A 27,091-nucleotide genomic window follows, 5' to 3' on the forward strand; every position below is an offset into this window, starting at 1 on the left:
CGAATGAGAATACACAGTTCAGCTCAGTAGACAGAAGCAACAAAAGTAATGTTTTAGGACACCAGTGATTCCCGCCCCCCCACTCCACACATTTACCACTGAAAGATTCGTCCTTTTTAACTTTCATGCTGAATCAATTCCGGCCAACTCGTCGGCCCATTTGGTAGAAATACTGAAACAAGACACATGTCTGTGCGAGGGAAAGTCCTGCCTCTGCCTCCAGCGAGCGTCCAGCCTGAGATGAAACTCAGGAAACACCAGGTCCATCCTGTTTGATATCGTGATATCGAGCAGAAAGAGCAAGAAGCCGGGGAAACACCACAGGAGTGTCCATCAGCAGCAGCAGCACATGTGGGAAACTTCAGAGGTATTGCAAGCAGATGGTTATATAAAGGGATTGTTGCTGTGGACTGTACAGAGTTCCGCTTGTTGCTTTAATGCTGCATGCCCTCCCTGCTACTTCTGTGGAGTAAGTGTCTTGTTGGATATTAAGGCCTTGGGCGGCCAGAGGCCACACTGAAAGGGAATCATACTACAGAGTCTCTCACTCGGCTCAAAGGAAACTGGAGCGAGTCAGAGATGAACAGTGTTATGACTGAGACAAGGCGTTCTTTCCTCTCTGATCCAATGTTTGTTTTTGCTGTCAAATTGTGAAAAAAATAATTTAAATGATTTTATCTTTAACCTTTTGTGGCATCTAGCTCTGCAGGTCTGTGCCCAGGTTTAGAAATGTCAGTCTCTGCTTTCACACCAGAACAACAGCTGAGGGGATTCACCAAGAAAAAACTGTGTGTTGAATGACTGTGGAGGGTTTTGTGTTTGTCTTTTTTTTCCTTACCTCCAGCAAGGAGGATAAGATTTCGTCTGTGTTTGCCTTTATAGGCAGGATTACACAAAAACTACTGTATGATAGAAGTGATGTGGGGCAAGAAATAACCTGTTCGTTCTTACTTTGCATTGGGATCAGCTGCTCACTTTTCATTTTCTTTAGTGTTTCCCAACAGTGTTTGTCTACTGGGTGCCTTTCTAATTTAAGTATTTCATTTTAAAGCTCTGTATGTTTAAGGATGGAAAAAAAAATTAAAAGACTTACACTCATTTTGCAATTTATTAGACATGTCCAGGTAAAGCTAATCTAGTCTAATACAAAAGTAAATCCTTCCTTTAAGAAGGTTATATTGGTTCAGTTGGTTCAGTTTTACAGACAAAGTGATTCACCTGTGCGATCAGTTTGTGATACTATTGAATTGTACAGTGTGATACAGAGAGGAAGCCTATTTCTATTGTTTTGTCCACCCCATTTATACCAATGAGTATAATGGGTTTGTTAATGTCAGAAACAGTTGTGATTTTATATCAGTGTTGTCTACAGCTTTCTCTGCTGCCCTCATATGGCTAAAAACAATAATACTTTAAAAAAACAGATGAATCCCCTCTCATTGGGATAGTTTCCTCGGTGGAGACGTTCCACTGAAAAAACGGACAGAGACAGATATCTCCCATTCTGGACAATGACAGCAAAGCTCTCTGTACAGATAAATACCGCAACAGGTCAAAGTGAAAAAATGTCATACAGATTTAAGTGATTTGAGAGACCCTAATCTTTATTTCTCACATCTCTTCTTGCCTTCCTTTTCTTTGTGTTTTTAAACTGTGAGGCGACTCATTCCGCCGGTCAATGCTGCTTTTGAAGCGTGTGTCGCTCGGCTGACAGTGGGACAGAAACAGAGGTGAAGCTCATTGCCGCGCCCGACTGTTTGAAGATGAGTCGGGCTGCAGTTCGTCCTGAGCTCATGAGTGTGAATGCTTGGGCATGTGTGTGTTCAGGAAGTGGGGAGTGGAGGGGTGGAGGGGGGGAGGGGGTCCCGTTATACGAGAATAATTTAAGGCTTACAATATTTCTCTTAATGCTTCCATTGTCATTTTTCAATAGTTAGTGACGTCTCCTATAAAAAGTATTACTGTAAAAGAGTCATGCTACAGAATCGTCTTTTGTACGCTGGATCCCACTTGGCCTGATTAGTCCACTCCTCCTGAACAGATCCCTTAGTATCCCTCCTTCCCTTTTCTCCTATCCTCATTCTCTCCTGAGCCAATCAGTGTGTTGTGTCTGCCACATCCCTCACCTATCTCTGATTTCTAAAATACAAGCTCTCCCCTCTTCATCCCACCTTTGACTCGTCCAGAGATCATGGTGGCCCAGGCCTCTGACACCTCAGCCCCTCATTCGAATAATTTAGGGCCGAGTAGCCCTCCGCTGCCCTCCTTGGTGCTCCCGCTGCGGCCCCAGCACCCTGCAGCTATACTCATGCTTCTCTGGGCACCTGCTGGGACCCCCCGATCGCGCTCCATCTCACACTGGCTCAGTGTACGCTCAGTCCGGCCCGGCTGGCTGGGGGTGGCCGAGCCAGCTCCTCCAGGCTGCTGAGAGGTGATGGTGCGAAAGATGTGGTTGCGTTTACGGAGGAATTCGCCTCCGGCTGCACCCAGGCCGAAGCTGCTCTTGCGGAGGACCATGCGGGCGCTGGCGGACTTGGCGGGACGAGACCTCTGGTTGTACTCCAGCTGGGACAGGTGGGAAGCATAGCCATCCGAGATGAACTGGAAGAAACATGATCAGTCAGCTTTGGTTTTATAATCCCTACAGACAGCTAGAAAAGCACCAATACACACAACAATAATATTAAAAAAACCTTTCATATCCTGTCAAAAACAGATTATAATAAAAGTGTGGTCACACAAGTACTATGTGAGTACTCATGACCCCTCAGATTAACCCTCTTACCCTTTGGAGGGGCCCTGCTGGGAAACATTCAACCTTACAGGAGTACATTATTTATTAGTAACTCGTCCTCAGTCTAAGCACCCATTACACAGCTAGGCTCCTAGCTCATGTTCCAGCTGCACATGTGATTATCTTTTGTCATGAGAGTCAAAAGAGTCCCAGATGTTTATTCATAATTTATATTTGAAATGGTTAAAGGCCTCTAGTCATGCTCTCACTGTCTGCTGCGTTGTTCAGTAAGTGTTAGCACATGTATGTAACTTCCTGATCTGTTCCTAACCTGACACTGCTGCTGCATTTTCTTTGTGGGTCTTCCCACTATGTAGATATTGAACGGAGGCAGGCCGATAGACGTGTACACCGAGATGTCCTTGGTGGATCCGTACGCTGCAAAGATCCTCATGTGGGCCTGATCAGAGAGGAAGGTCAGATTTTAGAGACTTCAAGTGATTATAATTATATCACAGCCTCAGACACACACCGCCACGCCTCTCTTACCTCGTTGATGAGGGATTTGAGGAAGTTGGCCTTGTGTCGCAAGGGGTCGTGAACCAGGCCGTCGCAGAAGGAGACGATTCCGTGAGGAAAGTTGTGCTGAGAGAGCCAGGCCACCACACGCTGCTTCTGCATGTCAGGACGACCCGTTACATACACTATCAAATAGCCCAGGTCCTGCCAATACCTGGAAATGATAGAGATGATTATGAGTTCATGCTGCGAGGAATGGATTCAATAAGTAATAGATTATTAGAATTATCATGATTTATTTAGTACCGTTCATGCAGCGTAGATGCAACGTACAACAGTATTACAAATTAAGTCTGCATTCATTGAGAGTTCAGTTATCCCATGCTTTTCGATTTCTCAAAGAGTCAGGTCTCCAGTGTTTGAGAAGTTGTGAGAAATTCTTTTAGAACGTTTTTTCCAAAATTATTTTGAGAGGGAATTGCAATATCTGAACAATTTGTAACGAAAGCATTTCTATTCATTCTCAGTCAGAAATGCTCTGATTTAAGCATTTCACCTAAGATGAAAATACTTTTTAGCTAGATGTGACTCTAAAATCACTCCAAGACCCAATCTGTTAGGAGAGAGCAAAAACAAAGAAAATGCATCTCATCCCTCTGTATATCAGAGTCTCTTATTTTGAGTATTTATTTTACTCATCCAAATAAGACAGTAATCAAAGAATGAAAACAGATAATCCTGAACCATCTGAATAACAGGGATTACTGTGATTGATAATCTTGCCCAGATGAAGTATGTACAAAGGAAAAGAACAGGCCCCCAATTGCTTCCTTGAGGAACTCCATGATCAATATCAAGCTTAAAATATCATTCGATTTTGCAGCAGCAACACACATCGAGTGCAGATTTGCAGATTTCCACTGAGATTAGTTCCTTTTTAATACAGATAAAAAACCAACTCCTTCAGAAAAGTTAGAAATTTTCTATAATCCAGGAAATATCTGCCTTAGTGGTTTTCAAATAAACACAAAGCATCTTTTTTATCAAGTGTGCTTTATAACTTATTTATCTAAACACCAGCTATTTAGCTTCATGTTATTGCAGAATAAACTTACAGGGAGTTCTGATCCTTACCTCACCACATCCACAGCTCCAGCTCGAACCTTTGGGTCGCTTCCCATGATAGACACACTGGCAGCAAATGACCCGTCAATACTGAACACTACAAACTCTGTTCCCCGTGGTAAAATCGTTAGATAACTGTCTGCAGATGTGTGGTCACCCCTGGTAGAGAGACAGCAAAAGGGAGGAAGCGAGAGATGGAAAAGAAAAGTTAAGATCAGATATGTGGCCACATCTCCTGGTGGGCCCAGGGCAGCCTGCACTATGAGGGGCCGTGAGGGACATTATTCAGAATATCCTCTCACACACACTACTGAAATGCTCTCACACACACTACTGAAATGCTCTCGCACACACTACTGAAAAACTATACTCTCTCACACACACTACTGAAATGCTCTCGCACACACTACTGAAAAGCTCTCACACACACTACTGAAAAGCTCTCACACACACTACTGAAAAGCTCTCACACACACTACTGAAAAGCTCTCATACACAATAGTGAAATGTGCTCATATACACAACTGAAATGCTCTTGCATAGTATTGTGGAATATAACTGTGGATGATATTCGTTCATAAGTAATAATTACAGGTTTTGTTATTTTAACTTTCTTGTACTTTACTTAGGGCTGAACGATTTGGGGAAATAATCTAATTGCGATTTTTTTCCCCAAAAATTGCGATTGCGATTTAATATGGGATTTTTTTCTCCCAAAAAAAACATAATGAATGATTTAAATATGACCAACACAATATTAGATATATTAACTGTACAATATTCTTTCCCACATTTTTATTTAACTGCTCATTACAGCAACAAGAAAAACAAATCAGTTTGCATTTAAGTAATTTAATCAAAGTCATTGTAAGTATAAACACAAGGATTGCACTTTCTTTTTTTATTGTTGGTGTCTTACTGCTCCCAAGTCAGTAACATTTCCAGTGTTGGGAAGTTTGAAAACGTATTCCGTTACAGAATACATGCCCAACCAATTTGAGTAACGTATTCTGAATACTTGGATTACTTCCACATTGAATTTATTTTTATAAGTGTTGGAAAGCGGCGTTGTTATAGTCAGTGGAGCAGCAGCAGTTTAAGCTATGTGTCCGCGGATGCGGCGGGCCAGCTGGATGCGCTGGAAGGGCAGCGTGCGGATCAGCAGCTCCGTAGATCCCCGTTCATGTCCGGGTGGTCGTGCAGCGGTATGGAGGCGCCGGGCCTCAGCAGGAACACCCCCATGCTGAACACCAACGTCTCACAGATGTGCATGTATGTGACCGGGGGGCTCTGGAGCCCCGCCGCCCCGGAGCACGGCTTGCTTTTCCGCGGAGTGATTTTCAGGTCCGCCGCCCGCACCGCGGTCAGCAGCGGCATGAGTTCGCTCTGTGAGTCCGCCACGTCGGCCGAAGACTTCAGAACCCTGTAGGTGATGCAGGCTTGCTTCGCTATCTTCTGGATCAGAGGAGTTTTGTGGTCCCGCGGCACTCTTGCTGCGGGTGAGGACAGCAGCCCAGTGCCCTACTCTCTTTCGCACGTTTTAATCGCGCACGCTGCGATTAGAAAATCGCGTTTTATCAAATCGCGATTTTATCGCAAATACAATTAATCGTTCAGCCCTAACTTTACTTAAAGTTCAGTGAAGCGTAATTGTTTGCAGTGATAATTAAATGCTAGTGTGATAATAAATGACCATTTCAAATCATAGAAACTGATGGGCATTTATTTGAGTTCTTGTGATAATGTCGCCCCGACATGCTCCGCGGCAGGCAAGTGCACAGATAGACCCCTAGTGATGCTCAAGCACTGGCCCTATTGCCCTGGATGAGAAAAGTGCCCTTCTGCTGGAGCCCATTTTTTTCTTCATTCATCAATATTTAAGAATAAAAATGATTCTCTCTGTCATCAATTCCCCCTAAATGTGTTCTGATATCTGACGGGGCATTTATTTGAGTTCTTGTGAGAATGTCACCCCGACATGCTCCTCACAAGCCCCCAAAGCACATCACGAACTCTAACCCTAACATATTATTTGGTTATTCAGTATGGCCTTGTTTTGTCTGTTTTTGCCTGTTATTCATTCAATTTGATAATTTGAGTTAGTTTGTTGACAAAAATAAATATATCAGTTGAAAATATCCTACTGTGTTTTTTATTTATTATTATTATTTTTTTTTATTTCATAAATAATTTTGAGCGATGGGTGCCCTTTTTGGGGGGTTTGAGCCGCTGCCCCCCAAAATGTCTGTGCACGTTCCTGCTCCGCGGTGTTTCGGGTGCGGAGAGGAGGGACACACGGTGAGAGCCTGTCCGAGGCGGAGTGACCCTGCTCCGCCTGGTCCTGATAAAGCTACGAGTGCTGGGGCCCCCGCTGGTCCTCCGGCTCGTCCTCCGGCACCGGAGCGACGCGACCGGCTAGCACCGCGTGGGGGTCGACCGGCTCCCAGAGGGGGCCGGCCGGGCAGCGGGTCCCACCCCCACGCGGTGCTGGCCGGTCGCGTCGCTCGTAGCGACCCGCCCCAGCGCTCGTAGCCGCATCAGGACCGGGCAGAGCCGGGTCACTCTGCTTCGGACCGTGTGTTCTTCGTCACCGCAACAGAAACGGAAACACTGCTACGCGGCGCTCACAAGCCCCCCCCTCCTCACATAACTATCCTTGATCACCTTCCGTTTCAACTGAAATACCTTCCGTTTCAACTGAAATTTTCACATGTGTGTATGAGAGCTTTTCATGTGTGTGTGAGAGCTTTTCATATGTGTGTGTGAGAGCTTTTCATATGTGTGTGTGAGAGCATTTCATATGTGTGTGTGAGAGCATTTCAGTAGTGTGTGTGAGAGCTTTTCACTAGTGTGTATGAGAGCTTTTCAGTAGTGTGTGTGAGAGCATTTCAGATGTGTGTGTGAGAGGATATTCTGAATAATGTCCCTCACGGCCCCTCATACTTTGTGGCCATATATTCATTCTACCAATTACTGATGCCACCACAACCCAAAGGTTGTTGTTTGTGGAAGCTGCTGGAGTACTCTGAACCCATTTTCATGTTTATAGAAGCATGGGAGTGTTCTCTTGACAGAGCCATCAGAAGATGGGTTGACTGTGGCCTTAACAGGAAACATAGGCAGCAGCAGAAATTTTAAATACCACATATTTAAAAAAGTCTGTCGTCATCACCTACACGGGCGCCAACTACCTGACTTTGATTGGTTCGTAGATGGTCCTGCATCTCACATAAGCATGTTGTTGGGACACCTATTGTATTCGCTAACTTTGTTGAATTAAGTGTATCTAAAAAGGCGACTTTCCCTCCGCTTCTTCTTAATTTTCTAGTTCTATTGTTTAATGCTGTCGTGTCATGTTGGGGTTGTCCTTCGGGATGTCTAGCCTCATCAATGCTGCTAAAAACTTTAATCTTGATGATGTTTTCCTACACTTGACATCTATTGCACTTCTGTCCGTCCTGGGAGAGGGATCCCTCACATGTGGCTCTCTCTGAGGTTTCTACGTATTTTTACCCTGTTAAAAGGGTTTTTAGTAGTTTTTCTGTACTCTTGCTGAGGGTAAAGGACAGAGGATGTCACACCCTGTTAAAGCCCTATGAGACAACTGTAATTTGTGAATATGGGCTATACAAATACAATTTGATTGATTTGATTGATTGATACGTTCCTGCAATTGGTTCAACAGTTCAAACAATACCAGAAATAATTGCATTCTGCAAATGTTATGGAAAAATTTGGTCTGTTTGTCTAGAGTGGGATTCGGAGGGACCCAAACGCCTGTTATTTTGGAAGGTCCGGACCAAACAGGCAAGGTGTGAAAGAGCCATTAGATCACATTTCTTCCCCATTTGTTATTAAGTTTTGACCACTGAACCTCTTAAGATGCTTTCAATGAGCTGCTACCACAACCCTGGCTGAAAATGAGCCAGATGTGTATCAATCAATCATTTGATCACATTCTATTTGTATAGCCCATATTCTGCATAGATAATATAAAACAACTTTTTTTAATGTGAAATATAAATGATTTATCATACCTGACCACCATTTTGACAGGATACACGCCAACAGCCAGCTTTTTGCTCTCAGGGATGACATAGGAGACACGTCCACTGCTGTTAGTGAGCTCTGTGTTAAAGCACACCCACTCTCCAGAGGGAGGCTGGGTCATTATGTGGATGTCAATCTGCAAGAAAAAGGAAACCGCAAAGATCACTTCAGCACAACACAGTATTGCCGAATGACCTTAGTGACACAGACGATGACTTGATGACATAACTGGTGTATTTTTTCTGGTTCATCACAGCTGAGTGTGTCATTACCTTCTCTCCAGTGAGGGTAACCATGTCCAGAGGGCCGTACATGAAACGACCCGTCACCATCTGGGCTCCGTCCTCCGTGAACACGGCATCGTTGACGCGATGGTTCGCTGTCACGTTCTGAGACCAAGATGAGGGCAAAACAGGGACTACGGTTAGGTTTTCAAACTTTTACCTTTCCAGATTCATTCATTCATTCATCTATTTTTACTTATTCCTAATTTCATTTATAATTTACACTATATAAATGTAGAACCAAGTATTAAGGTACTTTATTTACTAATAATACAATATTTCTGAAAGCAAACCTATATCCTTTGATCATCTCATCACTGTAACAGTTTATGAATGTAATAAATGAAAAAAGTAGAAATTTACAGAAAATGTACTTTATACTCTATATTTAAGACAGGAACAGATTACAAAAACATGATATAAGATAAGGGGTCATTTGCATGTTACAATAGTACAGAGAAATGGTTAAGACAAAAGAAAACAAATACAGATTATTTAAATAAAACAAGTATAAAATTCTGTAATTTCTCCTTATACTTTGTATTCTCTTCGAACTTTGTGGGAGTTAACTAAATGAGAAAAAAAGGTTATGAAGTAGTTTGGTATTTCCGCTTAGTCCAGAACATTCCCTGTAGGAGTTGCATTAGAAACACACACAGATCTTACTCTAATCTTAACATGAGTCCTCTTGCGGAGCCACTTCTCACGAGGCTTGGACGGAGTGAATTCAGTCACTTCTTTGCCGTCCAGCTCCAAAATACTGGAGTTCTCATGTCTCATCACCTTTAAAGAAAAGGATCAAAGAAAACATCACACACACAATTTTCTCAGAGATGGTTTCTGTCTCTTTCGGTAGTTCCCATCACATTGAAGTTCAATAGTTTGTACTTAGTTTTGATTAGTTATTAGATATTATAAGAAATGGTGTGAAATATCATTATTAACAAATGAGATTATATAGATAAAATTGCACACGGACCAACTAATAACTATATCCTCAATATTATCAAAACTAGGGTTAGACTCAAAACTGGCATATAAATATTAGCTGCATGTAAACTTTTTCACTGTCAGCTGCTGGTGGCACTAGTCAGAGGACACAAAAGTCTGTTAGATTCACTGTCGGCCTGGAAACATGAATGTCTTGTAAGACGTGTAGATGAGATATTTCACTGAATAACTGAAAATTATGAACCTACTAAAAAATTACCCTCAAAGGGCCAATCCTTCTATTAAAAAGAATAATCTGTGAAAAACTTCTTTCCAATGGTTTTCGAGACATTACACTAAAAATCGAAATCATAAAAATGAGTGAGATCACAAAAGTCACTATCATTCATCTACTGAGGAATATTACTGTCTACCCTCTGGTTATGAGCTTAATAATTCAGGACCAAAGCAATGGACCAACTTTCCCATTTCAAGAATCACGTCATTAGCATTCAAAACATTTATATGTGACAACTTGAAATGCCTAGGCGTTAACACATTTTCAAATTTCAGGATCAGAAATGGATTTATCTATGACCCTATGTACCTGTCTAAGCAGGAAGGAGACCACATCTGTAGACTCCCAGTAGGAGGCATGGAAGAGATGAGGCAGAGCCACTGTTGGAAACGCTGTCAGGGCATCGGGACAGTACAGGGCGTAGTCCATCCTCTTCACCCCCCACCACCGAGATGCAACTGCAGAAGACAGGGAACAAGGAAGAGGTGGAAAAAAGACAGAGTTTAGGAATCAGTGCAATCCGGTATGGTGATCACTCTCTTTAACACTGCAGATCTGCACATGTAGAGATAAACAGTTCAGGCTGATCATAAACTGAAGGAAGTAGAAGAACAGCACACTATCACGGGTTTCACTAGGAGGCACTAGAATCCAAACTAGAAATAGAAACAAACTGTAGTTAGTTGTAAAGAGGTTTAAAACACACACTCGCAAGAGCACATCAGCTTAAACTCTATGAGAGGCTTTGTTCTCATGAGATTGAGCTGAGGGAAAAGTCACACAAGAAGGATGTGTGGGTCTCATATGGGATTTCTGGAAACAGCATTACTGATGAGGACTATGCCAGAGAAGGAGGGAAAAACACTCAGGGAATGAGGATGGAGCCTAGCGTCCTCCCCGCATGTCCTTGCACTACAGCTCCCAGGATACCTTGCTCTATGTTCTTCAGCACCCTAGGTGACGGGGGGGCCGAGCCGATGTCTGTGATGTTAGGCGAGACATCGCTGAGGTCAAAGGTCATGTCAGAGCTCATGTCAGAGCTAAGGTCCGAGCTCTGCTCAGACCCCACACCGTTGGGCCTCTGGACCACCTGAAGGATTTTGTTGCGCAACCGACGGGTCGAGTTCCGAGAGGCAAATTTATTGTAGGGCAGAGCCAGGTGGGACAGCAGACTGGGCCTTTTAGTGAGGGTCACTTTGTGTGCTGAGGGATGATTGGAGGGAGGAAATGAACACATCAACATATATATATATAACATTCACCTTGTGGACCAAAGCTTGGGTTAGACTCAGGAGGTTACAGGTCAACTTACTCGTGGCGATGTTGGAGGCAGTGTAAGCATCGGCTATACCGGACACCTGGCTGGCTATGCTGGCCTCACTGGCCCTGCGGTTGCAGCGAAAGTGAGGGACCCCTGGAGACGTGGACAATGGATTCTGGCCATCGACGAAGTTATGTGAGTGGAGAGAATCCGCTGCAGAGATTGAAGAAAAGCATTAGTCATATTATCCACTGCAAATAAAAACAACCGTAATGTAGGGAGAAGTAGTGAATTTACTGTCAAAAACTGTCACAACTAATATTTTCAGACTCTAACAACAGGACGAAGCTAAATGAAACCCACTCTCTGCGTGGAGCTGTGAGGTTTGCCAGTTGAGAACGGGCACAGGGATGGACGTCTCATTGAAGTTGCTTTCTTGCCAGCGTTGAGGCCCCATACCAGCAGTATCCATCAGAAGCTGAGGGTTACTCTGCACAGTCTCCACTAGGAAAACAGATGGAAGAAGAAAGAAAGAGAAAAGAGTATTCAGACATGATGTACATTGCAATGACTTGGTGATGATGTATGTGGGTGTGCGTGGACTCACCCAAGAGGGCGGAGAGTCCATCACCCAGAGGGAAGCGCTGATAGCGGGGAACACTCAAGGGAGGCAGCAGGTAGAACCTCTTGTCCAGGAGAGGCTCGATGCGCGAGGCCGAGGGGTCGGCCGGGTGAAACAGGTTGTGAACCTGCTGACAGGCTGGACGCAGAGCCGACACTGGAGCGGAGAACCACACACAAGAGGAGTGAGGCTCAGCAGACACTGTTTGGTTTTAATTCATCTTGTCAATTGTGATAAAAAACACTTTATTAGGCCTTTCTGCACAACTACAACCTGAGGCTTCACGTTCACACTGTACTGTAGAGAACAAGAGACCGACACAGGGAACGACACAGGGAACGTGAGCATGAAGCTCTCACTAGCTTCTGTTCCAATAAAGTGTATTCCTCCACGTTGACAAGAAAAGAGAGAGAAAGAGAGAGCAGCTCTTTATGGACAGAAAGCAAAATGAAACTGAAATGACTGCTCAGCAAATGTATGCCTCTGCTCACCAGTGCAATTTCAATCTATATACAGCTTTACCAGATTCATATGGGGTTTGAAGAACATGGGGTTTGAAGTCTATGAAGACTGACTTAAGATTTGTTCAAGAGGCCTTGACCTTGATCTTTCTCTGAACCTAATCACCTAATCTGTTCATCTAAGAGAACATATTGGGGTTAGGGTTAGGTTGAAAGGATTCCCTCAAGGAGTTCTTAAAATATAGTTTTCTCAGCCTGAAAACATAATGCCTCTGTGCCTGTGTATTTGACTTGTCTCTCTCACGGTGTCTTCTATTATTTTAAGTTCAGAAATAGGACCTTTAGCCACTGACATGTACTTTCCAGCTGCTTGAGACATTTATCCCAAACAGAAGGGAACATCAAGGCTACAAATAATCTCGCCAAGGCAAAATGCTGAGAAAAGATATTGGTTTACGAATCTAATATTGAATGTATTAAATACAATAGGACCATCAAGGTTGTTGCTCACCATCTAACGAGGGCACCACAGTCTTCCTTAGTGCGAGCACCAGCCCCAGAGGAGAGCCGAAGAGGAAGAAGTCAGTCACCTCGAAGTCAAACTTTCCCAAGGAGCCTCCCTCCAACATGGTGCTGTTGCTGGAGCGCCGCGATCCGGGCTCCCCGTGGAGCACGCTGGAGTGAAGACTGCTCGGAGAGGAGGGATTAATACAATCAGTGTTCGTTAGTGTTTTACTGCCTGCGTGCACCTGTGAAACTCCTGATTATACAAAAACAGAAATAAAATTAACTAAAACAAACAGTCTTCGTCAAAGGACAAATGTCAAAATGAACCCAGCACACATCGGGCTTGTGACATTCATGTCCCTTCCTGTGTCCCACCTGGACAGGAAGGCTTGGTGGTGTTTGATGGTGTCCAGCTCGTACGTGGACGAGTCGCTGCGCTTGCGAGGAAGTGCTTTCTTGGCGTCGTCGGGCCCCGAGCAGCGAGGGATGTCTATGTTGCTGCGGCTGAGATGGCGGCTTCCCTCAAGGGACGGCGAAGACGGAGAGATGCTGTTTATAATAATACCTGGAGAGAGGAGGTCTGTGTCCTGAGAGACAGGGATTGAGAGAGAACAGAGAAATCATGGTCAGGCCTGAATTATTGCTTTTTATTTTTTCTACAGTTTTATGTGTTTTTACATATTTAGCCATGTAAGCTCTATTAATCCAAGGCATGTCCACCACTTTCAGTTCAGACTGAAAACTATTGGATTAATAGGAATAATAATTGAACAATAATTTTCACACCTGCTCTCTACAGGTGTCTGTCCACCCAAACAACTTTGTTTAAAAGCAGGGAAGAGATCTGGCTTTAATTTATAATAAAAATACATAGAGTTTTATTGTCTGGAAATATTGTGATTATTATTTATTGATTAATATGTTTCAGGTTTATTGGTTATGTGTTGTGCTGTTAAAACTGTTGCTGGACCAACAAACTGATCTCACAGCCCATCGGCTATTGCCTGCTCACAAATTATTCTCTGGGGGCAACAGTCACTCTTTTAAGGCCTCCTGTGTAAACAGATAATATCTGGGACAAACTTCTCTAGACTCCGTTCACAGTCCAACTGGTTTCTTTTATCACACATGACTGAAACGTTTCCCCCCACAAAACACCAACAGCAATACTATTTGTAGGAGTTTTAGGTGCAGACTACATTTTGGCTGATGTACCTGCACACTGATGGTGCTGCCCCGTCTGCTGCTGTTTTGACTCTCTGACACCGTCACCGAGCTGCTGCACAGAGCATCAAATCCCAGGATACCACCGACACAGTCGCCAATGACACACACCTGCATTAGAAAACACAGCACAGATACAAATGAACACAGCTCCTGTACCAACAAACCACTGAGGCCCGAATTCAGGCCTGTATCTAAGAATTTTCTTATATCTAAGAATTTTCTTAGATACAGAACAATGAGTAACCTTCAGGTGTCAAACTGACCTGGCCACAAAAAGACGACCCATCTGGAGACTTGATGAAGTCCCCATAGACCTGATTGGCTCGTAAGATGACGGATGCTACAGCGTCTTGATACTGTGGAGCAGAGGTAGCCAGAAGAGGCAGAGCGGCCAGGGGGATGTGGTCCTGACTGCTGGAGAGGCAGCTCTCGTCGTAGCTGTAGGGGCTCAGGCTGCAGCACACAGAGGACCCAATATTATACAATTATAATGTCTGCACAGCAGGTTGTGCATACATTACAGGGGATTATTTAAACACTGTTGAATACTTGAGACGATCGCTCACTTGGAGACCAGGGAGAATGCGTCGACACACACAGCAGGGCAGGGGACCATCCGGATGGCGAGGCGGCCCAGCGCTGCCGGGTAATGAACCCTCATCACGGTCTCAAAAGCCCCACTCAGCGTGTTTACATCCGCCTGCTTGCTGCTCTGATCACCTGCAGACAAACGAGAACACATTCTGGCTCAGTGAATCCCAAAACACGTGACTCTTAAAAAGAAAGAAACGATATTCTTCGTTTCAAGAATTGATTTGTCAAATAAGTCGATGGTTTCATTTTGAATATTTTACGAGGCCCAATGAGGTCAAATGAACTGATATTTCATAAGAAAGATTTGTAATAAATGCTATACAAATAACTGAAATAGAAAAAAAACAAATGTGTACAGAAACGTTTTACCAATAACATACTGTTATTTATCATGTAAACCATTAGGTTTACACACACAAAAACCATTAGGTTTACACATTAAAAAGGTCCTGAATAATTATAAAACATTTAATAGTTCATCATTTACTCATTTAACAGAAAATCAATCCTAATTTTTTGAATCTCTCTTTTGTGTTTTTGACTTTTAATAAAATGTATATGTCACCAAGAGGATAATAGTTGAAGACTGAGACCGGACCCACTTAGAGCAGTGATGTTTTTTTTCTACGGATTATAGATCAATAGTTTCTGATTCTAAATATTCAGGATTTAACTACAGTGAATTACAGTTACAAAGTTAAATTTTTTTGCATTTCTAAAGCAAAACTGTTATTATCAGTGATATAGGACTTTGTTGGCGCTGTACCCGAGCCAGTGGCCAGGATGTTTCCTCCGTGCAGGACCAGAATGAGGACATGGATTTTGGACGACTGCAGACACTGCTGAGATGAACAATCCTGAAAATAAGAGGACAGGAGACACAAAGACGGGAAAACAGTGGAGAAAACAAAAGGAAAGTAGATTAACAGGGAGTGGGAGGATACAGGAGGAGTACAGAGGGGAGTGAGCGACATGCAGGGCAAAGAACTACTGCTAACACAATTAGACAATCAGGGAGCAAAAACATTCAGCCTCTAAAATGTGATTTACTGCTTTTCTCTTTTGGTTGGACAATGGAAAACACTCAGAAGTCAAACATTCGGGAAACTGGTATTTTGTATTACTTTCTGACACTTTAATCAGATAAAGTGATTCAAAACCATACAGAATAGCTACTAGATGGACTTTGTGGTGAGACTGTTTTATCAAATGCAGCTTCCAAGGTCAGGGATGATCTTTTAAGATATGTCATTTCTGTCACCACATCGAGGAATTTAGGGTGATGTGATCGAAAGCTCTGTAACAGCAATTGAATGGACTTTGTGTATTGAATGTGGCTCCTAATAAAAGTCAAGTCTGATAAAACGCTAAAAGTTAACGCTAACATTTTCCCAGACTTGCTGCAATAATAAATTACCAGAATGTCCCTTTAATGCATCCTAGTCTTTACTGCTGAAATTATGAATATTTGGGAGGTGATACATTTAACTTATATCAGAGTTTGAGGATCAGTTTAACTTTCCTGCAAAGTTAAATGTTAATAGAGCACAGACACAGCTAGAAGACAGTTAGCTTAGCTTAGCACAAAGACACACAGCAGTAACAGAATCAGACTTACAGCTCCTCCAATGATTAATAATTAATCCGTTAAAAAAATTATCAAACATTTTCCTGTGAAAGAGGGCTTAACTCTTTCGAGACACATTATTTAATCTACTCTCAAAACATTTGATATACTCTAAGCACTATTTCTAAAGCTATGTCTGATTTAGGAATCTATGCAACACGTTCTCTCACTGGCTACAGTGACTCACATTCAGCCTTCGGGGACACCTGATGGACTGAAGTTCTTGCCTTTACGAGACACACCACTATACAAAAAACACAAAATACACTCCTGAAAACCCACTTACACAGGGAGTGTCAACCGAGAAAACCCTAATCTTCTACCTCTGGTGAAATTGCTGCAGTAGAGGGTCCAACCTGATGCCACTGCACTGGCAAGATGACTGAAAGCTGGGCTGTTATCTACAAGCTATTTAATTAAGGGTGTCGGTGTGAGATGAAAGCGTACCTCCATCTGCGCCTCCTCATTACTCATCACGGCGTACTCCTCGCCCGACTCCCGATACAACGTTTCTGTGAAAACACGATTCATTCACGTGTTGATCCTGCGCTCCAGTGTTTGCCTTGTTCCATTTAAAATAACGTACACACACAAGGGGCCGCCTACCTTGTGCTTCATCCGCCTCTGTAGTCCCTATCTTGTCCATCAGGTCGTTGGAGCTCCACTTGGTGATCTCCTTGGCGAACATCTCCTCATTGTCAGAAAAGTCCTCTGCGTGACACACAGAGAAACTTTCAATGTAATCACGGATCTCTCTACCGAGTCAGTAGGTGATAGGTTACAGTGAGGTGTCATTGCTGACTGTCTGTTAGCAGGATTACATAAAAAGTACAGATTTTTGGAGCGGATTCAATTAAGGGGACAGAGTCAATAATTTGTTTTCCTATTTTTACACTAATCTGAACATATTCCAACGGTGGGTTACTTCTAGAGTAGGAAGCATCGTAGGTCATTTTGAATCCTTGAGGACAGATTGGAGGCAGATGTGGGGGGCATGTAGCCTCAGGTACCAGTCAGACCAGGAAATGCAGTTTGGGGTTTTACAATTTTGGAGCATTACGAGAGCCGAAATGATCCCATCTGTTGTTGTGACACTCACACTTGATGCATGGCTAAACTCTGTCCTATCATGGACCGTCAAATGGCAATTATCATATAATTAAAGAAAAAGTTCATTCAGTGAATCTAATGCAACAACCAACAGTATTGTTCCTGTATTATTTAACAGTCTCATACGTTCACTATATATAAAAGAATAAACAAGAGCAATGTGGGATTAGGGGGGAAAACCTTGAATCATATATATTAACTCAATATTTCAAATATTTATTAGCTTACAGGCACATATTTTAAACCTATGATACAAATAGAGTTTATCATGTGTCATGCAGAAGGTGGGAATTTTACCATGAGCATCAAAGAACTCATCGTCGGTACTGTCCTCTGAGTCCCGCGCAATGCTCTGCATCCTCCATTCTGAAATGCTCTGATGAGATGGACTACCTGTGCACACACAAAACACAGGTCACAGTTTACTTCAAAACAACATTAAAGCTAAACAGCCAATGTAAGGGCTATTTCATTAGTTTGATATATTGTGATTATTATTTGTTATTTTTGCATTTGTATTTTTAGACACTAGGGGGCACTGAGCACTAGAGCCGTTAGGATCCCATTTAAGGTAGAAGGTATGTTAATGAGATTCTCCACTGGCTGAGTACAACCCAATAGACTGGTACCAAGTTTATTCTAACAAAAACATCCGTTGAAACATAAGGGTAAAAAAACCTTCCTTTGAAACCTCAAATTAAAAAAGCATCCTTTGGAACAACAAAAAAGGAACATTTGTTGGATTCTGTGGATTTCATGTTGATGTGCATTCTTCAGTGCATGTTATATAAGGAAAGCTTTCACCGACACAAAAAACAATGGACCAGGACAGCCCCGCAATAAAAAGTACAGCCAACCCAAAGCAGGAGCAAACCGCACCAAACAGAAACACAGTGCACACTCTGCACAGCAACATGCTGCATGTATTGGACATACAATATATATACACAGTAATATATATAGTATAGTACAGTATATACACATATATATCTAACTGTGAATTAAGCTTGGACAATGGAATTCTTTAATTGCCTGTTTACAACCCAACTAAACTGGTGCTTCAGTGTCTTTTTGTTAAGCTTATTTTGACAGAATCATCCTTTGGTCAAATACAGAGAAGGTGGTAAAGATAATTCATAAAATTATACAGAACAACACAAAACTCCAGAGATTTTGTTTGTGGGAACATAAATGTATCAGATTACTACATCTGATGGTCAGGCGAACACATTTTGTGAGAACTTTGGTGCAAGAGTTAAGTCAAATTATATAGTGAGTATGTTAAAACTTAAGATGCATAGTAGCTTATTTTCAGTGAATTTTCTTATCTTCTCCCAAGAGGAGGAGGCACGAAGGTAAGCATGAAACTTGGAAGGGTTTTAAGGTCTCAACCTTCTATGTAAAGTACCTTGATATATTGTATATTATGATTTGGCACTATACAAATAAAATTGAATTGAATTGATCCGGGTTGGAGGGCGGACCAAGACATTATCTTTTTTAAGTGTTTTTCAACATTTCTCTTGCTTTCCCAGAGAATAACTTGTGGATCTTGTTGACAAAAATCGGACATGTACGAGGGTTTGCAATTTGGTGTAGATCCAATAAAAAATCAGTGGTTTCTTAAGAGGATTGTTGGACCTTGGTGGAGGTGGAGGCCCTCTACCAAAGGCCATTCTTTGACTGTATGCTGGATTGGTAACAGAAACATCCGTTAAAGGGACAAATATGAGAAGACTGAGGGCGGCCTCCCCAGTACATGGGGAAAATGGATGAACTTTATATCTGGATCTGGATAAATACAAGGTCAAATGGAATACATTTATAATATAATATATTATATTACAAAGTTATAAAGACGACCTGACCCTTATCTAAAGATTATGATATGAAAAACATATAGAATACAGGAAAAAATCATCTATATGTAAGTATATCCTGAAAACCCAAGATATCCTTTCAATTACTGTGCTGCTCATGTAAACACACTTTTTGTTGAAAATACTTCAAATAATATCACAGTTCTGAACACATGATTAATATTATTATTATGAATTTTAGCACTATGAGAGTCCACCTCACCTCCTCTCTTAGATGACCTATTGGAGGATCTAGAGGATGTTGACCACTGCTTGGTGAGCTCCCCCCGTGACTCCAGTGACTCCCCCAGCTTCCCTCCTCCTCCCTCGGCCTCTGCACTGGATCCCACAGCCTCAGCTCCCTGCTGCTGGTCCTGGCTGACAGTGGAGCCATTGGGCTCCGCTCCCCCCTCCTCACTGAGGCTGTAGTGGGCCATCTTCTTAGCCAACGCCAGCTGGGTCTCCAGCTCCAGCTGCCTGATGTCCTCGATGGTCAGGCCGTACCACTCGTCCTGCCAGCACCACGCCTGCCGGTGGGCACGGACCATCACTTTACGCAGACCTGGAAGGACAGCAACACGGATTCATCAGCATGTAATCTAATTTTGAAAGGAACAAATCATGTTCCTGTGACATGAATCAATAAAAGTGGATTAACCTTGAAAAGTATGAAGTTATAGCTGGTGAATACAGAATTATCCTCAGAGAGTCAGGTAAAGATCATTGGTTTGTTTTATGGTGGGAAATAGGTATGTCTGGTATTTTTCAACCAGACAAAACGAAGATGCTGGTCTGCAAATAAACATAATAATGAATAGTAAGTGGAATTCCGTGCGCTCATTGCTGCTCCCATTGCTTAAATTAATTTCTTCCTTCCTTTCTTCCTTCCTTTCTTCCTTCCTTTCTTTCTTTCTTTCTTTCTTTCTACAGTTTCTTACCGTTGTGAGCATATGGCAATGATTAGAGATTTAAATTTGAATCGTATGATCTATGGAGGACCATACATGACATAAGTAAAAATAAATAAATAAATAAATGTATAAATAAATACAGAAATAAATAAATAAATGAATAAATAAAAATGGAAATAAATACAGAAATAAATAAATAAATATGTTAATACCAAAAGAAATGTCAAAAGAAATGTCTTAAATATATTTTAACATTTATCTTTTCCCTGATACATTTCCTTTGCATTTGCAGTGTCCTTATGCTAATGAGAAAGGCGGGCCTAACCGCAGTCTCATGCAGGATTGGTCACAGGAGTGTAATGATCCAGCCCTACTACTTCTGCCTTTCAATGCTGGTGTCCAGTAGCTGTTTGGGACGTTGAGCCAGTTCACACTTAAAATGAACTAGTTCAAGTTCAGAGGGTTAGTTAAGGTTATTTTTTATTGGGATGATTTAGGTGTCAGTAGTCCTGACTGTGAGCGTCACGTCTCGTGTTGTAATGAGCACAAGGAGCGAGCCGAGAGGAGGAGGAGGAAACAGAAACTCCAGCTCGGTACAAACCACCTGCCGCCTCTGCTCTGAACATGAAGCCGCTGATCTCTGAGCAGATGTGACCAGAGAAGCTCTGTGTTTTCACTGTTTCTACTGTTCCACAGAGTCACTAACTGGCTGTTTCACGGTGAAGAGATCAAGTCTCAGTCACTGCCCGTGTCTCTGAGCGAGTGTGTGGCGGAGGGCAGGGGCTGTGTGTGTGTGTAGCTCAGTTGACCAATCCTGCTCGAGACTGAGGTTAGGCCCGCCTTTCTCATTAGCATAAGGAAACTGAAATCGAAAAATAAAAGTTGGAATAAATGTGGAAATAAATAAATAAATATGGAAATAAATGCAGAATTAAATAAATCAATGTCTTAAACTTATTTCCACATTTATTTATTTATTTCCACTTTTATTGCAACTTTTATTTATTTCCACATTTATTTATTTCCACATTTCAGTGTCCTTATGCTAATGAGAAAGGCGGGCCTAACCTCAGTCTCGAGCAGGATTGGTCAACTGAGCTACACACACACACACAGCCCCTGCGCTCCGTCACACACTCGCTCAGAGACACGGGCAGTGACTGAGACTTGAGCTCTTCACCGTGTAACAGCCAGTTAGTGACTCTGTGGAACAGTGGAAACAGTGAAAACACAGAGCTTCTCTGGTCACATCTACTCATAGATCAGCGGCTTCATGTTCAGAGCAGAGGCGGCAGGTGGTTTGTACCGAGCTGGAGTTTCTGTTTCCTCCTTCTCCTCATGGCTCGCTCATTGTGCTCAGTACAACACGAGACGTGTCGCTCACAGTCAGGACTACTGACAGCTAAATCATCCCAATAAAAAATAACCTTAACTAACCCTCTGAACTTGAACTAGTTCATTTTAAGTGTGAACTGGCTCAACGCTGCAAACAGCTACTGGACACCAGCATTGAAAGGCAGAAGTAGTAGGGCTGGATCATTACACTCCTGTGACCAATCCTGCATGAGACTGCGGTTAGGCCCGCCTTTCTCATTAGCATAAGGACACTGCAAATGCAAAGGAAATGTATCAGGGAAAAAATAAATGTTAAAATATATTTAAGACATTTCTTTTGACATTTCTTTTGGTATTAACATATTTATTTATTTATTTCTGTATTTATTTATTTATTTATTTCCATTTTTATTTATTCATTTATTTATTTATTTCTGTATTTATTTATACATTTATTTATTTATTTATTTTTACTTATGTCATGTATGGTCCTCCATAATGATCAGTGATGACCTCATTAACCGTAAGAGAATACTGCTCAAAGAAAGGCTGTAAAACTGGAGCAAATAACAACGGGACTTTGTAAAGGAAAAAAAACAACAGGAAAACAATAGGGCCCTATATGTTTCTATTGATTAGTGATGTAAAGGTTTCCACCCCTGTTTGGCTTCACTCAGAGTCAGTGGATACTAGCTGTGCCTCAATTCAGGGGCTCTATCCTCCGGAAGCAGCATTTAAAGACAGATTACAGCGGCGCAACTAGACTGTCGCTCTTTGAAATGCTCCTTCAAAGTGCGTCCTCTCTTCCCTGAGAAACAAAGGCTCCAACAGGTAGTTCCTTCCCATCCTAACATATCCCAGGATTCATTGCACTTCACCGACAAACCGTTTTTTCAGACGTCCAACAATTGAGTATCATGCATCAACTCAAAAAAACAGAAACGTATTAAAACTTTCTCATGTTAAACTTCAGCTCTGTTACTAGGCAACAGCAATAAGGGGCGGGACAAGCTAGTGACCTCGATCACTGAAGACCAGACTGTCTAATTTCAGTCAGGGTGTGTGTCAAACTAAAGACCCCTATTGAGGCTGTGATTTTGATTCTATGAAACGTTTCATCTCTCATACAAGACACTTTCTTGACCTTGTCTTGACAGTACTGACCAGATTTGTATCTTGTGGGCATGCAATATTTAGACGTGACCATAATTTAGTCATCCCATCCCATCCCATAAAAACATTTTGTGGCCACACAATGATGTTTTTCCCGCCAGTGTCACCGGGGGAAGGGGGGGGGGGGGGGGGGGGGGGGGGCATGGGTGGTAAAAGTCAATGGAGAAGAAATCGAATGTCAGACAAAGCTGCCTCTGCCTTGTCAAAGGAGATTTAATTCTCAACAATGTCTCCCTCCTGATGAACTAAACAAGCACCAGCTGCTTATTAAACCCTTGAACCCCTCGAGCAGTTCATGAATAAAACCTCCAACCTGGCTATAAAAGCCACTATTAGCAAACAGAGAAGGCCATTATATTAATATCCAGTAAAAGAACCACCAGCACAATGTGAAATTAAGCATGAAAGTGGAAAGTGCTGAATAGCTCATTAACAAAGCTTGAAAGCCTCTGAATTATAGAACCCGCAGACCCTTTCAGCACGGTTTATTTGGAAGCTGATAATATTCACGAGTCAGCCTTGATGAGTGGCGGTCTGCAGTTGAAAGCATAGAGCATTAAAACAAAGGGAAAGTTTCAAGGAAGCTCGAAGGCTCAAGTGGCAGTGGGGAGTGACATGGAGAAGAAAACCCATTTTGGAGATGGAGATCCTGTGGATTGGACCACGGCGTGAAGACAGAGCAGCTGCTGCTTCATTAGGCTGGAAGGAGAAGCTGTGAGCGAGGAGGCTGAGGCCCGTCAGGGTGTATGAACAGTGTCACATCACAGCAGCGGAACAGAAACAGCCCAACGCTGGCAAGCAAGTGAATCCAGAGTGCTGCGTTATCTCTGGGAACAGCCACTTGTCTCCGCTCCTGCCTCTCAAACACCTCCTACACTTTCTCACCCATTTATCTCCACTGTTTTATTTACCTATTGTCTTCACCTGTTTCCTCACACTCACCCCCCCCCCCCCCCCCCCCCGTCTGGCACCGCTACACATCTGAGGGTTTTTATCACTCAGTCTCATCACAGAGATACGATGTGTTGATTGTTCATAAAGCTTCTAGTAACCCAGTGTTTCACATAGTAACACACGCACAGCGTAATCACATTTAATGCTGAAAAGTCAGAAATAGACAATAATCACATGGCGGCCATTTTTTCCCTGACGTCACCCTCAAGGTGAAGCTCTAATGCTGTTGTGAACAGAATAATGTGCTGTGATCTGACAAACTGGTTTCATTTCACTGATCAGCAACTGAACCGACACTGGATATAAAGTGTGGAGAGACATTGGGGACCAAGGTTCAAGGTTCAACAGCATCTGTTACATGATCCGATGAGAAAGACATTTAATTCTGAAATATCAATGCTCCTCTGGGACACAATTATTTAAGCCTGGAAGTAAAGAGCACTTGAGTCAAGTTTATAATGTAATGCTAAATCGCAAAAGGCCAATTCTTAAGTGCTTTGCAGGGATATTATCAAATTTCTAAGGTTTTTCCTGCCTGGTTTTCTAGGGTAAATCCTTGTCATGCCTGATATTTGTATCTTTTCCCCCCAATTTCCTATTATTCTAGGGTTATCTCCGACCTGCAGGGTTGATCCTATTTATTTCGGAACTTTAAGGATTATTTTATGATAACCTATTGGCAGCAATTCCCCATTTCCCAAGGTTAGCACAGCCTATTGAATTTAATCTCTAACCTTTCAGAATTGTTTTATTCAAAGTTCTACAGGACTTTATCATCCTTGGCTAGTCTTTACTTCCCAGGGTTATTTCCAGCTTTCTCTAGGTGTTCAATCTTTGCTTTTAATGCCTTCATTCAACCTAACCTTTATACATGTCTTCACCTTAAAATGTAATGATTTACGTTGAGGGGACTTAATTTCTGTCCCCATAAAGAAGACAATAATAATGTGTGTGTGTGTAAACAGATTTGGGTCCCCACAACATGACTCATGGACCACAAACTAACAAACACACACACTATACCTACCCACGTCATGTATGAAGCGTTCGATCTTGGACTGCATGCCCCAGTATCTGAACTCCACTTTGCAGAGCTTGTAGGCGCACATGACGGGGTTCTGACCAGGGTCCTGGTTGATCTCCTCTATCCAGTCCTCTGACAGTGGACCCCGTTTGGTCTTGTCGGACTGGTACAGTTTGGGGTCTTCCTCCACCAGGTACTCATGAGGAGCGATGTAGTCCTTCACGATGTCTATGGGGTCTAAGGGGCGACACACAATCATTTAGGAGGCAACACTGAAGCAGATGTGAGCAGCAGGTTCGAGCAGGATAGATGTCACGACGTCCTCACTGAACACCTGTCTCCAGAGGGTTGTGAGTGTGTGTGTGTGTGTGTGTGTGTGTGTGTGTGTGTGTGTGTGTGTGTGTGTGTGTGTGTGTGTGTGTGTGTGTGTGTTTGTGTGTGTCTGTGTGTCTTTTATGTAATTACTCCCTGCAGGGAACATGTCTAGAGCAAAGTGCACATGTTGCCTGCACCTCAGTCCATTTTTTTATATTCAGAGGCTCCACACAAACTCCTCTACTCCACAGCCTGAGTCCCTCTGCACCAGGTCGTCTGTTTTTTTTATCACTGCAAATATCAGTATGTACATCTGATGTCTGATTCTGCTTATGAAGAGATGAAGACCGCCCAGCAGAACAACGACAGACACTTTAAGTGGTTATGATGGTGGGAGAGAGTGGGAGGGTCCTCTGTGTGCATGAGGATCTGCCTACCTACAGTCCTCTGTCTCCTTTCAGCAGAGGACAGATTGAAGACGTCCACTTGGTTTCCAGTATCTGGTTTATAATACGTCTCAATGTCGATAGAGAATTTCTCAACAAAGGGACAGGTATACCTGCAAAACCAAAAAGAGATGTCATTAAGGAGCTGAAATGTAGAGATGGAGGAAAACAGAAGATTTGGTTCATTATTCAGCATATTTTATGAGTGTTGATACAAAGCAAAACCCTCCATGTCATAAGTGATTAAACAACAAGCTTTAAGTCTCTTTGTAAAAGACTAAAACAGACAAAACACTGAAATCTGAAAATAGTTCACATTTATATTGAAACTGACAGAAAGTTGACAGTTGTAGATCCACATGTTTCCTCAGAACGATGACAAAAACAAGCATTGTTTGCCGCATATTGCAAAGTAGCTCCTGAAATGCAACCTGCTGACCGGCTGAAATACTAACCAGAAGGTCATGGTTTCAATCCCAGTCTCCCCTATTCTGCGTGCCGAGGTGTCCTAGGTAATAGGTACTGAACCCCAAATGACCCCGGACAGCAGTGTGTTATTGAAGTTTGCACATAGAAACATTGTATGTGTGTGAACGGGTGAATGACAAAACTGTGAAATCTGGCACAAAGTTGGCCGCAGTGTGGACAGCGAATGAATATGTGATTATTCAGCTGAATATAAATAAATGGCTCACTCAGAAATATGCTGAAATAAGCGAATGTTTTTTTCACTCAATAAATTAATGAATCTAGGAGCCACATGATGGAAACCATTAAAAAAAAGGCCAGTCTCTCTACTTTAGATGATACCTAAAAATCACTTAATGCAAAAAGTGTTAGCACGGAGCAATGGTTTTCCCAAGGGGACACGGAAAGGGTTTTAGTGTCTGTTTTCCAAACAGTAAGAGTAATTTGGCAATAACGTGAAACTTACCAAATTAAAATCTCCATTATAGACTTAAACTCGTACCACCTGAGTCTCAGACCACAGCTTGTATTAATCTAACGTATCAGAGGGAAATTAAAGTACCAGCTATTGCCTAAGTGGGAGCAGGATGATCACGCATATAGTGAAGATGTGACTGGGTTCATTTTATTTATGGATGGATTCTTTAAATCTCCAGATGAAAGAAACATAGAATGTAATAGTTATCATGTAAAAATATACAATATAATAATAGAACATGGGAAGAAAATTCTGCTGAAAGACGTTTTGCTGTCGGAGTGTCAGAGAAATGATAAAAAATGAACACCATGTTAAGAATTATTGTTTGTTTGCCACCTCAAGGCCACTTTCTGACCATCTTACGTTATAGAGCGGGATTTGTTTTTGCTCTTATCTTTAACCTCAGATCAGTGGCAGTTTGATAACCACAGGTCCAGTGTTAGTGTCGTCTCACCGGGTTCGTGTATAGGGGTAGGCGTTCCAGGACTCCTCCTCCACTCGGAGGGCAGCTTGAGGCAGGATGGCACAGAACCAGGACGGAATGTGTTTCCCGATGTGGTAGACCTTGTGCGTGTACTGGCCTGAGCCCCCGGGGCCGTCCACATAAGGCTTGTTCTCCAGGATCTCCACGCCGCTACCCTCGCCGCAGCTCTCCTCTCGGCTCTTTTTCTGTGAGGGGACAGAGAGGGGACAGGAGGGTAAGAGGACTGGGATTTAGGCTCTGCTTAGCTATATAAGGAAGCAAAACACAGACCGGTGATGGTACTACTTTGTCTTTT

At 42.5% G+C, this 27,091-nt stretch overlaps 1 protein-coding gene across 2 annotated transcripts in view; it reads right to left on the reverse strand.

Moving 5' to 3' along the window:
• Nucleotides 1-1,094: 1,094 nt before the first annotated feature.
• The window catches only part of LOC133975350 (membrane-associated phosphatidylinositol transfer protein 2-like), a 53,279-nt gene continuing 27,282 nt past the window's right edge, over nt 1,095-27,091 (reverse strand). The window contains exons 4-28 of one of the 2 annotated variants that reach the window (XM_062413281.1): nt 26,767-26,981; nt 25,358-25,479; nt 24,609-24,842; nt 19,432-19,770; nt 17,647-17,742; nt 16,846-16,950; nt 16,687-16,751; nt 15,379-15,469; nt 14,585-14,738; nt 14,282-14,471; nt 14,007-14,126; nt 13,167-13,378; nt 12,796-12,971; nt 11,809-11,979; nt 11,565-11,705; nt 11,253-11,414; nt 10,871-11,143; nt 10,250-10,398; nt 9,379-9,495; nt 8,701-8,817; nt 8,416-8,564; nt 4,388-4,537; nt 3,284-3,467; nt 3,066-3,194; nt 1,095-2,601 (exon numbers count right to left, since the gene is read on the reverse strand). In XM_062413281.1, coding sequence (XP_062269265.1) covers nt 2,224-2,601; nt 3,066-3,194; nt 3,284-3,467; nt 4,388-4,537; nt 8,416-8,564; nt 8,701-8,817; nt 9,379-9,495; nt 10,250-10,398; nt 10,871-11,143; nt 11,253-11,414; nt 11,565-11,705; nt 11,809-11,979; nt 12,796-12,971; nt 13,167-13,378; nt 14,007-14,126; nt 14,282-14,471; nt 14,585-14,738; nt 15,379-15,469; nt 16,687-16,751; nt 16,846-16,950; nt 17,647-17,742; nt 19,432-19,770; nt 24,609-24,842; nt 25,358-25,479; nt 26,767-26,981 — 4,239 coding nt within the window. In that variant the 3' untranslated portion in view covers nt 1,095-2,223. Of the gene's footprint in view, nt 2,602-3,065; nt 3,195-3,283; nt 3,468-4,387; nt 4,538-8,415; nt 8,565-8,700; nt 8,818-9,378; nt 9,496-10,249; nt 10,399-10,870; nt 11,144-11,252; nt 11,415-11,564; nt 11,706-11,808; nt 11,980-12,795; nt 12,972-13,166; nt 13,379-14,006; nt 14,127-14,281; nt 14,472-14,584; nt 14,739-15,378; nt 15,470-16,686; nt 16,752-16,845; nt 16,951-17,646; nt 17,743-19,431; nt 19,771-24,608; nt 25,029-25,357; nt 25,480-26,766; nt 26,982-27,091 lie in introns of those variants that run through there. The other variant, XM_062413280.1, reaches the window with a different exon arrangement.

The sequence above is a fragment of the Platichthys flesus genome, chromosome 19 (assembly GCF_949316205.1).
Source record: "Platichthys flesus chromosome 19, fPlaFle2.1, whole genome shotgun sequence".
NCBI classification, from domain to species: domain Eukaryota; kingdom Metazoa; phylum Chordata; class Actinopteri; order Pleuronectiformes; family Pleuronectidae; genus Platichthys; species Platichthys flesus.